This window comes from Rhinolophus sinicus, chromosome 12 (genome assembly GCF_057876585.1).
Source record: "Rhinolophus sinicus isolate RSI-liver-muscle chromosome 12, RSI-T2T, whole genome shotgun sequence".
In the NCBI taxonomy this organism is placed as follows: Eukaryota; Metazoa; Chordata; class Mammalia; order Chiroptera; family Rhinolophidae; genus Rhinolophus; species Rhinolophus sinicus.
The window spans coordinates 20,174,346-20,186,650 of NC_142512.1; the positions used below are offsets into that span (position 1 = coordinate 20,174,346).

The 12,305-nt window shown below is 42.6% G+C and overlaps 1 protein-coding gene across 3 annotated transcripts in view; it reads left to right on the forward strand.

The window, feature by feature from the left end:
* BLMH (bleomycin hydrolase) overlaps positions 1-6,417 on the forward strand; it is a 43,338-nt gene extending 36,921 nt beyond the window's left edge. For 2 of the 3 annotated variants that reach the window (XM_019739540.3, XM_088802019.1), the window contains exon 12: positions 5,426-6,417. In XM_019739540.3, the coding sequence (XP_019595099.2) occupies positions 5,426-5,577 (152 nt within the window). In that variant the 3' untranslated portion in view covers positions 5,578-6,417. Of the gene's footprint in view, positions 1-5,270; positions 5,331-5,425 lie in introns of all 3 variants that reach the window. The other variant, XM_074319575.2, reaches the window with a different exon arrangement.
* Positions 6,418-12,305: the final 5,888 nt, after the last annotated feature.

The window sequence follows — 12,305 nt, forward strand, 5'->3', positions numbered from 1 at the left end:
TTGGAGGCATTTCCGTATCAGTACTTTTCCACGTCAGTACAGCTTCATTATCTTCCATTGTCGGGATGGACCATAATTTATTTAACCAGTTCTCTTACTGACAGAATGTGGGTTGTTTCCAGTCTTTTGCTATTATAAATAACATTGCAGTGAATTAATACATGTACAATGCTTAGAATAGTGCCTGACACATAGTAAGAACTAAATAAGTATTAGTTATTATTATGCATTAATAAATACAGAATGCATAATTCATATTGTGTGCATGCAAGGTCTTTGTGTCTGTAGGATAAAGTCCCGGAAATGGCATTGCTTAGTGAAAAGGGTAAATGCATTTGAAATTTTTCTAGATATTGCCAAATTCCATTCCATAGGGATAGCATCATTTTGCACATTTGCAACATAGTCTATACAAATGTAAGGCGTTAGGGCCTGCTTTGTACAGTGGGTACCTAACAGAAGTGGTTGACAGACTGTCACTACGTAATTATCCATTAAAATTGTATATGTTCATAATTAGGGACTAGATTGTGTCAAGTCCTCAGTGAGTGATGAGTTTTTCATTGAGACTGTTTCTAATGTTTTCTTAACATTACCCTACTTTTTTTCTCTTATTTATTTTTCGTTATAATTGCAGAAAGATGTTTGCATGTATTTACCAAATTTAGAAGCCATAAAGGAAGAGATTGGTAAATTTGGCTTCATAAAAATAAAAAATTTTCGTAGACTAGGAAACATCGTAAACTAAATTAGAAGACAAATTACATAATAGGAAAACTGTTTGCAACCATTATTATTATCATCTTATAGTTCACTATTTCTGATTACTATGACAGAGAGCAAAACCACCCGTTGAAAATAAGCAGAGGTCCCAAACGGGCACTTTACAAAAGAAACCTGTAAATAGCAAGCAAACACACACACAGTTCAAATTAGACCCAAAGAGAAACTTTGTAATTATATAGACCAAGTATTGATGAGGATATAAGGAAATTAAATAGATAATTAAGGATGTGACAACGATTTTTGTTACAAAAATGTTTATAGCAGTGTTGTTTCGAAGCACAAAATAACAATTTAGATTGCACCAACATGGGATACATTTCAGTTTGCTCATACAGATACAGCCCTTGAAAATTATGATATAGATGGAAGTATTTTTATTTTTTGTTTGGAAAGAGCAATATTGGAACACGGCATGTGTGATACTTTGTAATAAAAGAGCATGTATGATCTCATTTCTATTAAATGTGTAGTCTACATGTAGAAGCTATCAAAGGATATATGTAAAATTGGCAGAGGGTTTATCCCTCCTTGTAGGCAGTTTTTAAATTTATATTTGTCTTCTCCTTCTCATCTACCTCTTCCTCCTTCTCCTCATCTTTCTCCTCTCACGTTTCCAAACTTTTTTATAATGAACATGAATTACTTAGGTAATCTTTCAGGAGTCAAAAAGCAATATAATGCTTCAGAAATTTAGGGGGGAAATCACCTACCCTATGATATAAAATTCTCATTTTGTTGTTTTTCTCGTTTCCCCCCTCGTCCCCACCGCTGTGTATCTGGATTTGTAACATAGTTGTAATAATATAGGATATACCATTTTTTTTAACACTTACATCACTTTTAAACATTTTCCCATGTTGCTAAGTAGTCTTTGCAATTCCATTTTAAATGACTAATATTCATTTTAAACATTTTCCCATGTTGCCACATAGTCTTTGCAATTCCATTTTAAATGACTAATATTCTATGGTGTGGTTTCTTAGTACTTACTGGAAGTTTGAAATGTGAGACAAGTGTCAGGGAGGTTTTTGCTTTCCTTTCTGGAAGCCTTTCTTCCAACTAGAGTTATCACCGTGGAGTGGAAGATTGGCAGTGACTTAATGAGGCCTCAGTCATCCGCCTTCCTTAGTCCGTGCGGCCAGAGAGATCCCTCCGAGCAGAACCATAACTTGATTTTGTCACTCCTTTTGTTTTTAAATAGCAAAAATAAAATAACCACAAATAGTTTGTTAGTGAAATGAAGTGAAATACTTTATAGAACGAAGTCAACAAAAAATATAAACTATATCTAATTCATAAATGATAATGCATTTGTCACCTTAATTTAGTCTGAGAGGTTTAATTACCTCTTAGATCTCTGGTAGGATTTCAGAAAACAGTTTTCTCAGGTAAAGGTCTTGTTTTCCGTAAATTAACCCTTTTTAAACTATTCTGTCTCTGAGCGAATGAATTTGGTCTAACCGGTCTAGAGGTGTGTCCTCAGACGCAGTTCTTCCCTTTACAAACTGCCACTATTTTTTCTCTGAAACACAGAAACATTGCCAGTTTCTCTGAGGGACTGTTTACTTCTTTTCTTTCTTTCTCATTGCATGTAAACAAGACATTAAAGTTTAAACAAAATTGAATTTCACCTTAGTTCCTACAGCTGACTTTTCTTTGTCTACTTACCTATTTGTTTCCCTAAGTGTAAACCTTGGGATCCCTGCAGCAGATTTACCTCTTCTTTTCCCTTTTCCTGGGGAAGTGCCTTTTTCTAATGGCCAGAGGGCTTAAGGGCTAGAAGCTACGACTTTCCTCATCAAAGTGGTCGCTTTAAAGCCGCCTGAGTAGGTACTTTGCTCACTGGGGTTTCAGACGGACTGATCTTAATCTTCTCAGCCAAACTCCAAGACACGTAGTGTCCACAGTTACGGCAGCCACAAGTTCATTATCTACTTAGAGTGCAATTACTTGGCAGCCACCTCGACTGTGACGTTTTTGTGGGCCTCCAAAGAACTCATATCCTGAAGAGAGAGGCTAATCAAGGCAGGTCCTCTTGGCAGGGACACTGAAAGGGTGGATTGCAGTTGATAGGAGTTTTAATTTGCGAGGGCTGAATCTGACCTGCTTGTGGAACAAGATGTGTAGATGTACTTAGTGTCCATTTTCTCTGTGCGTTCTTTGAAGACTCATCTGATGGTGTGATGATAGGATTGTCATGAGGACACAGAACTTTATTACATGAATCTGCCTCTGCCCTTCTTCACCTGCCTCGCTGTCCAGAGCGAATCTTCGGATTTATTCTGTCAGCGTTGTGGGTGAGGGGAAGGATGACTAATGTCTCAACTGGCGTAGGATTTAGTAGTCTGGTCTCCTACCTACTGAAAGTTCCTTTTGGGCAAGGCAGATGCTGAGTTTCCCAGAAAGCAATTACTTGGGATGCACCAAGAAATGGTACTGGTTGGCCCTTCAGCTGACCAAGTTTTGGTTGCTAAACTCAGTGGCAGTAGGGTAGGTAGGTGATGGTGAATAAGGGCCAGGTCCTGACTGACTGGCACAAGCAAAGCCAAGGACTCGGGAGTGTATATACAGTCAAGACCAAAACCAGAAACAGCGCAGGCTGGAGTATGTCTGCGCTCTCCTTCTCTGTCTCCTGGTGAGGAAAGGAGCACTGGGTCAGGAGGCTGGCCAGCATCAGGGAGCAAGGAGGCGTTCCCTTACCTGACTTGGTCAGAGCCTGTGAGCATTTTCCAGAGCATTTGCTTGTGAGGGGAAACGTGCTGTGCCACGTCAGGACAAGCTGGCTTTGATTTCTGTCAGAGGTGGAGAGCAGCATTGGGCATAGATGACCTCACCAAAGCAGCCGTGTCTTCAAGTTAAGTAATGTCCTCTGTCACACCATTTAGCTCACAGAATTAGACTTACCATCATGTTGCCGTTGAATTATTTAAAACAGTCTTGCTTTTAGAGCAGCAGTTCTCAGAGTATGGTCTGGGGACCCCTGAGGGTCCCTGAGACCCTCTTCGGGGTCTGCAAGGTCTTCCCTTCTCCAGCAGCGTATCTGTGTGAGGTCAGATTTTCTTCATCTACTTAAGCCAGAAAACAGATTGAACATAGAAGGCAGATAAAAGAATTCAGCTGTCTGCTGGGACGCCAGACATTGAATTGTAAAACAGTGCCACTTTTCTAACTAACATTTATTTTGTTCTAGAAGATATAACTTTTTCCCCCCAAAGAATCTGTTATTTATATTCATGTTTTTTAATTCTTATTTTGAAATGAATTAACATTTTTAACTTGGCTGTTTTAATTTCTATTGTGGTAAATATTAGTAGTTATAATGCACATAAACACGTTTTTGGGTTCTCAATAATTGTGAGAATGTGCAGTCTTGGGCCTGGGGCCAAGAAGTTTGAGAACTGCTCTACTAGAGGACCATCCTTGAGAAATACCAGCATCTTCTTTCTCTTGGTACTGCATAGTGAGAAATGATACAGCACAGACCTAGATTTGCACAAACACTTTCAGAGAAAATTGGCTCCAGTGTCTGGTGTATAGTAGGTGCCAGATATGGTGAGATGGTCGTGATGGTGGTGACTGTTAGTTCCCATGAACCCTCGGGTGTGTGGGTGCATGCAGGGCCCCTGTGAGGTACACGTTTTTGTGCTCTCTGCTCACTCCCTGGCCTATTCTTGTTGTAAATTACACACACTTTAGTCTCTTGCTGTAATTTTGCTCTTTATATTAACAATGGCTCAGGTGAAGCAGTTCCCCCGGTTACATTTGTTGGACGTATGTTCCCGAAGAGGAGTTTGTTGTCCTAGTGGGACCTGAGACAGGCAGTCTTCTATGATGGATACCTAGTGACATGGCACTTTTTCTGAGCTGAGCTCTCAACCTGGGGTGTTCGTACAGCTATGTCTCTCTACAGCCCTACGCACTGGAGAGATTCATCCCCCCTCGGGACTTACTGAGGAAGAGAGGCTGAGCAGCTGCCTCAGTCGTCCAGCTCTGCTTGCTCCTCATCACAGATGTATGTCCTCCTGGGAAAGCGAGGGCTGTGTTATCATTTGACTCACGTAGTGCTGTCTGCAAATAAGTGCCTACCTGGTAATGACAACGTGGCCCCATCAGGATTCCCCTAGCAGTGTAGCTGATTGTGGTAGGAATTTATGGCAGAGAGGAAGGAAGGAGAACAGCCAGCGATGCAGAGACGATGGGTAGGGTAAGAATGGAACCGGTATGCTCGCCCTTCTGACCCTAGGGATTCGTCACCTCGGTGTGACTGGATGAACAAGAAGCATTGCCACCTCCCTTCTAGGGCCACCCATTCACCTGCAGTGAGGCAGCCTGCACAGTGTGGCCAGCGCAGGATCCAGGCACAGCCTGAGGCCCAAGGCCCCACTCTGAATCTCAGTGGTGTGACTGGGCACGCCACTGAGTCACTCAGCCCCCGTTTTCTAATTGTTAAAACTACAGCCATGCCTGTCCTGTCTGCTTCACAGAATTGCCAGCAAGACTTAGATGAAGTGAGATTAGAGATGGGAAAGCGGAACCACGTGCAGGTACTAGTTTGATAACAGGCTTCTTTGTAGTGCTTGTGGGCTTTCTGCTCTGTGCCCCTCGCCCCCGGACTTACGGCTTCTGTCCTGTCCTGCAGGCTACCTGTGCATGACAGACGAGTGGTTCTCCGAATATGTGTACGAAGTGGTGGTGGACAAGAAGCATGTCCCTGAAGAGGTACTGGCGGTGTTAGAGCAGGAGCCCATCATCCTGCCGGCCTGGGACCCCATGGGGGCGCTGGCTAAGTGACGCCCGCCCCGGTCCTGCCTCCTCCCGTGGAACCTAACGTAGCTGCAAAGGACAGATCCAGGTACTGAAGCCAAAGTGACACAGGGGAATGTGTCTTCCCACAGGACACAGTCAGACCCCTGGATTTCTCCTCCAGGAACCTCTTTGGGGACGTGTGCTTTATGTTGAAACAAAATATTCTTAAAGAAAATCAAAGGGAAAGATCGGGTCACACTCTCCTCTCCTCATCTCCAACAGCCCAGGATCTCTTAGCATTTTAGTCTGATGTAATTGTTTGTCTTCACTCTGTCATGAAGGTTTGGTTCCGTGTCTTTTCATTAGACGGGGGAGGATGAGCAATTGAGGAGTATGGAGAGAAAACGGACCTAATACTCCTTGTGTCTAGAGTAGAGTTAGGGGAGGGTCACCCTAAGATTTGAGCGCTCAGAGCTGCATGCTGCCCCGACAGTACCACTGTCCTTCCTACATGGCAGTCGCTGAATTCGATTTTTCCAAGGTAATTGTTTGTGCCTCCCGTAGCCCAGGAATGGGGGGTTGGTCAAGTCGGGCATGATTCTTCCAGTTGTTCTGAACTGTAGGGAGCACAGCTCAACTTGAGTCAGGTTTCAGTAGAGACTTAGAGAACGTTGGGTGAGAGAACAACCAAAACCTTATCATGATCTGAATTACAGTTATTAGGTCACGATGTGAATTATAATTATTAGGGGGAGCTCGAGCCAAATGGTTTCCCTTCTGCCTCTGGAATTGGGAGTTGGGTGGGCAGGAAAAAGTGGTTCCCATTCTTTCTGACAACCAGATGGTGCTGAAAAGCTTTTGAATAAAATACTTTGTTAAATGAGAGTAAGTTGGCTTTATTTCATCTAAAAAGTATTCCTTTATTTAGCTACAAAGAAAAGCAACCAGGTGGCTCACGTTCTACAGAGTGAAAAACAGCAAGATGATTCAGGGCTTTCCTGCTTCAGCTTCTCTCTGGGATGTACACGTATGACCCTTCCCAGCCTGCGCTGATCCTCACTGGCTTCTGCGGAGGCATCCAGGCACCATCATAACGAGGGGTGGTGCCCCTGCCACTTAACTGTTCTTGTACCCAGATCCAGGGTCCCTCCCTACAGGGGTGGCAAGTGATGCTCCACTGGAGCCAGCTTTAGCATGGGCAGGAGGGCATGGCTGGCTCTGAGGCGGGGCCTCCCGTTTGCTGAAAGCAGGTAAGTGTAGCACTCTGATAATCAACATTTCTGTCAGTGCCTGAGCCCTCTACCTTTCTGGATCTCCAAGAATCTTCTCAGTCCTAGGCAGGGGATATTGTCTGTCACAGCACTTTCCAAGATAACATTAGATAAAGGCTCAAGCTTTAATCAAAATGTTGACAATAATCTAATTTTGTTCCAAGCAAGATAAATAAATCCATTTTTAGATACTTCATGGTGGAGCCCTAGAACTGAACTTAGAGGCACCCAGGAAAAAAAAAAGACAGATTATCGCCAAAAAACAAATAAATGAAATTAGATTGACAGCTAACGTCTCATTAGCAACTATATAAACCGGAAGACAATGAAAAATATCTTCAAAGTACTCTGAGAAATTAACTGTGAACCTAGAAGTCTATACTCAGTGAAATTCTTTCAAGAACCAGGGTGAAATAAAAGACATTTTCATTCAAAAACTGCCCAAACAGAAGGGAAGTGATCCAGTGAGGAAGGTCTGCAACGCAACAAAGAATGTGGATCAAAGAAAGTAACAAATACAAAGAGACTCTAAGTAAGTCTTACAGAGCTCAAAAAAAGATAAGACACATGAAATAGATAATTAGGGAGGGAGATGATTGGAATAAACATTCTAAAGTCCTTATGTCATTCAGGAAAAAGGTAAGTATATTGGTTAACTTCAGATTTTGGTATGCAAATTGTACATGCTAAAAATTTCTAGATTAACTACTGAAAAACAGGATGTAGTTCCCAAGCAAGAATATAATCATAATCAATCCATAAAAAGACAAGGTAGGGAAGAGAAAGAAAAGTGCAGGACAAATAGAGTGTCCAAATAAGATAGCAGAAATAATCTCAGTGTGTCAATAATTACAATATAAATGGGTTATATGAAAAAATAGGGTCCTAAAAAAGACAAATTGTCAAACTGGATTTTTCAAAGAAATTCAGCCATAAGCTTATTATAAGAGACATTAGCAATGTAGGATAAGAAAGCTGTATCTGGCAGAAACTAACCAAAATGAATCTGGTGTAGCTATACTAATAATCAGCAAAACTAGGGCCACTCTGAATAACCAAACAGACTAATTCTGGGGTATGTTATGCATAGCCTCCCTGGAGTTGGCCCTGGAAATAAGACTCAAACAAAAAACATTACCAGAGATAGAATCACTACATAATACATGTTTACTCGATTCTCCAGAAAAATACAGATTCTAAGTTAGCATGTACCTAATATTACCTCAAAATGTATAAAACAAAAACTGGTAAGTAAGCCAGTATCATAATGGAAAATTTTGACCTGTCAATTATTGATAGTTTGACTAAAAATTCAGGTGAGTATATAAGAGTTAAACACTTAATAATTTCGGTGTAAGGAACATCTGTAGAACACTGCATCTAACAATCTTCCACGTGAGCACATTGTTTCTAAGCATACATGGAACTTTTTCAAAAATTGACCAAATAGGGGCTGGCCTGGTGGCTCAGGCGGTTAGAGCTCCCTGCTCCTAACTCCGAAGGCTGCCGGTTCAATTCCCACATGGGCCAGTGGGCTCTCAACCACAAGGTTGCCGGTTGGACTCCCACAAGGGATGGTGGGCTGTGCCCCCTGCAACTAACAACGGCAACTGGACCTGGAGCTGAGCTGCGCCTTCCACAACTAAGACTGAAAAGAACAACTTGAAGCTGAATGGCACCCTCCACAACTAAGATTAAAAGGACAACAAACTTGACTTGGAAAAAAAAGTCCTGGAAGTACACACTGTTCCCCAATAAAGTCCTGTTAAAAAAAAAAAAATTTTTGACCAAATATGTTGGGCAGTAGAGCGAACCTCAACAAATTTCAAAGGTCTGTTATCTTGCAGTGCAAGCAACAGCGCAATTAAGTTAGAAACCAAAATTAAAAGATAACTAGAAAACCCATATATGTTTGGAAATGAACTCATAAGAAGAAATTATAAAGGAAATTGAACCTGCACAATAAAAATACTATGTATCAAAATGAGAGAGACAATACTTAATTTTATTTCTCACATTTATCAAATGAAGACTGAAAACTGAGCTAAGCATCTGTTTCAAGAAATTAGAACAGCAAAATAAACCTAAAGAAAATAGGTAATAAGAAAGATATGTGCAGAAATTAAACAGATCAACAAAGCCACAAGTTTGTTCTTTTAAAAAAAAAATGAAGCAAATTAACATCTTGGGCAAGACTGATCAAAATAAAAAACACACAAAAGGATACTATTATAGGTGCAGATATTTGAAAAATAGAAGATAATCTTAACTGTCAAAAGTGACAAAGGGATTTGTTTAGAAGACAAATCCACCAGCTTGTGAAGAACATGAGAGGAGAAACAAGCTGGAAAGAAGATAGAGGTGTTAGAAGATTTAGCCGAGCTGAAAAAATTTAAATCCTGAGCCAGTGGTGGGGAGAGGCAGTGATAAGCAAACCAATTTACCTTGCACAATCCCCAAGAAGTTCAGATACAGCCTTGCTCCGGGAATTGGGAGTGAAAGGGGGGTTACTGAAGGGTTGGAGGTCAGTTAGATCCCCTCCCTACTCTCGGGAGCTAGGTGACTGTCCCTGCCCTGCTCAGCTGCCAACAACTTATTTTTGAGAGGGCAAAAGTTTACGGTCTAGGGGGGTCAGAAACAGCTGAAGGTGCAAGTACCACGTGGGGATCAAGTGAGTATTTGCATTCTGAATGTCCTTGGTCACGTTGGATTCCTAAAACTCCAGTGCCCAGAAGATTGGAAGTCTTCTCTGGAAAATCTCGATTAGCACAAGAGGAAAGATGTGAAGAACTGTTAAACTGCATAAAGAATTACTTTATGAGGCTGGCATAACGCTGACAAGGATAGTAAAAGAAAAAACCAAAAAAACAAACGAAACCGCAAATCTCACCCATAAACGTAATGTGTAAATCCTGAACCAAATATAAACCCAAATCCAGCAATAAAGGTAAAAAGGTAAGTTTCATAATCAAATATTTAATAAAAGCTATTTCTCAAATAAAAGTAGGATCCAGTGTGGAGAAACAACAAATGGTGGGTAAGTCTTCTCTGCTGAAGATAAAAAATGGGCCAGAGTTTTAGCCAGAGATCGGAGCTGGAAGAACTTAACTGACATTTGGGTAACTGGTGATCTCAGAAAAGGAAAGATGTGAATGGTCCCCTGTCTCTTTGGAATGATACCGTGACCTCTGGAGAATCCTCGCCAGACCCCAGACTCCTCTTGAGACGTGTCGTCATGCTGACCCTACACATCCAGTCCAAGAAGCCAGGAGCTGATAACGGAGCGTGGTTTCAGGATGTGGTTGTGGACCCATCCACGCGCTCCGGCTTGTCCTGAGATGGCAGCTTAGTTCTAGTTTGCTGTTGGCAGGGCCAGGGCACTTGCACTTTAGTTCCCGGTTCTCCAGTCACGTAGCGTGGGTGCGAAGGTCAGTGGTTAAGTTGGATTTTTTTCATTTAAGTAACTGCAGATGTGCATTGTCATATTGAGGACAACTTGTTCAGAACCATGAAGCTGAGTCTCCCTGGGGTCTGTGGGACGATTTGATCGAAAACTAGGAATAAACTGGCTAGAGTTTTGTTTCCCTTTTCAAACTCCAAGCCCTTTACACATTCCCACAAAGGGAAAGGGGGAGAAAGAGGGAGAGAGGGCTCAATTCCTACAGGCTGCGGTTCTTTGGGAACAGGGTGGTGTGACGATGGGAAGCCCTTCTGCTTGCCTTTTGCTGGGTACAGTTTGAATATTAATTGCTCTCTCACTTCTCTAGAAAAGCTCCAGCTCCCCTTGAAGTGGATGGGGTGGGCTCTGGAACCATCTCTCAGGCTACCGCATGACAGTTTGTGTTTTAAATCAGCTGCGGTACAGAAGGATAGGGTAGCTGAAGCAGGGTGGGTATATGGTGGAATGTATCAGGGTGTACTTGACTTATAGTTGTAGCCTCTCTGCATCGCACTTGGCAGGGACCTCACAGGTTACCTCCTCGATACTTGTCCAAAACAGGTAAGTCCTATAAATCCTCCTTGGACACAGTGACAGGAGCACACAGCCCCCTCCCTGTGGCCACTGCCCACCTCTCCACACTCAACGTCATTTCCCTTCTTGTTTACTCTGCTCCTGCCAACCCACTTTGTCCCTCAAACATACCAAGCTCATCCCGCCTCCTTGCTGTTCCTTCTTCCTGAAGCTCTTCATCAGGTCTTTGCATGGCTGGCTTCTCGTGATTTAGGTCATGGCTGGGATGTCAAGGCCACCTGACCCCCTTACCCAAGTAGCCAGCTTCCTCCCCACTGCTTCTATCATGCCCACACCTGTCACTATGCTGGGATTGGGGTCTACTTTCTTCACAGTGCTTATCACTTTCTGCAATTATCTTCTTTGTTTATATGTTTATGTCTGTTTTCCCCACAGTTGATACTCCCTGTCAGCTCCCCACTGGCAGGGGTTTTGTCTTGTTCACTGCTGTATTCCCCAGCGAGTGGTAAATACGGTTGGCTGACTGATTGAAAATGCCCTCTATTCTGACAGGTATACTCAATTAAAAGTTTATACATAGATCCGAAGTCTGCTTCCCTATATCTTGCTCAACGGGGACGAGCAGGGTGAGAGCAAAGCCCCCATAGCTTCTTGTTTCAAGCCTTCACAGAAAGGTCTAGATTTTGTGAAGGTGACAGGCATCCAGGAGGGGAAACGACAAAGGTTTATCCCTCTGCTCACTGCTTGCACCTTTTCCAATCTGCCCAGCACAGTGGAAACTCAGGGTGTTGGACTCAGGCCGGCTGTGATGCTTGGAGCCTGTGTCGGCAGAGACAAGTTACTGACATCTCTGAGCTCAGTTTCCATACCACGTTTATAGAACTATTTAAATGTATCAAATATGAAACTCACAGTTTGAAAAAGGAAACGTGTCATGTCTTTTAAATAACGTTGACAGCAAAACACAGCCTATTACCCACGTAGTAGGAAAAGAACAAAAGAGAATGCAGATGATGGGCCTGATGGATGCTCAGTGAAGGCAGCTTTTATTAATCACCAGCCCTCTCAGAGCTGCTCCAACGTGCCAAGTATTGTGGCAGGCCCTCTGGGAAGGGGTTAAAATATTCCCTGCGCTCCAGAAGTCTATCATTTAGTTGGGAAAATAAGATGTATATATGTGAGCCAGTTGAAAAAGAAGGTGACTTTTTATATGAGGTCTTCTAGTAAGCGCCATAATAATAGTTATGAAAGGGCTTGACATTGGAAAAGAGAAACACTGACTGGTTTTAAACTAACTTCTAACCCGTGACCTCAGACATCACGGATGGAGGGTGATCAGCTTACCAAGAAGAGACCAAGGGAAAACCTCTCTATGCAGAGGCACAAGTTACCTCAGTTCCTGGAGGGGAAGAAGAGCCCAAGAGAGGGTGAGTGTTTTATAGAAAACTGGACGTGGCGGCGCAGGAGAGAGGAGTGTCTTCAGCGACGAAGCAGAGGACTCGAGTTCCAAAGTTCATTCTCTTCCTCTT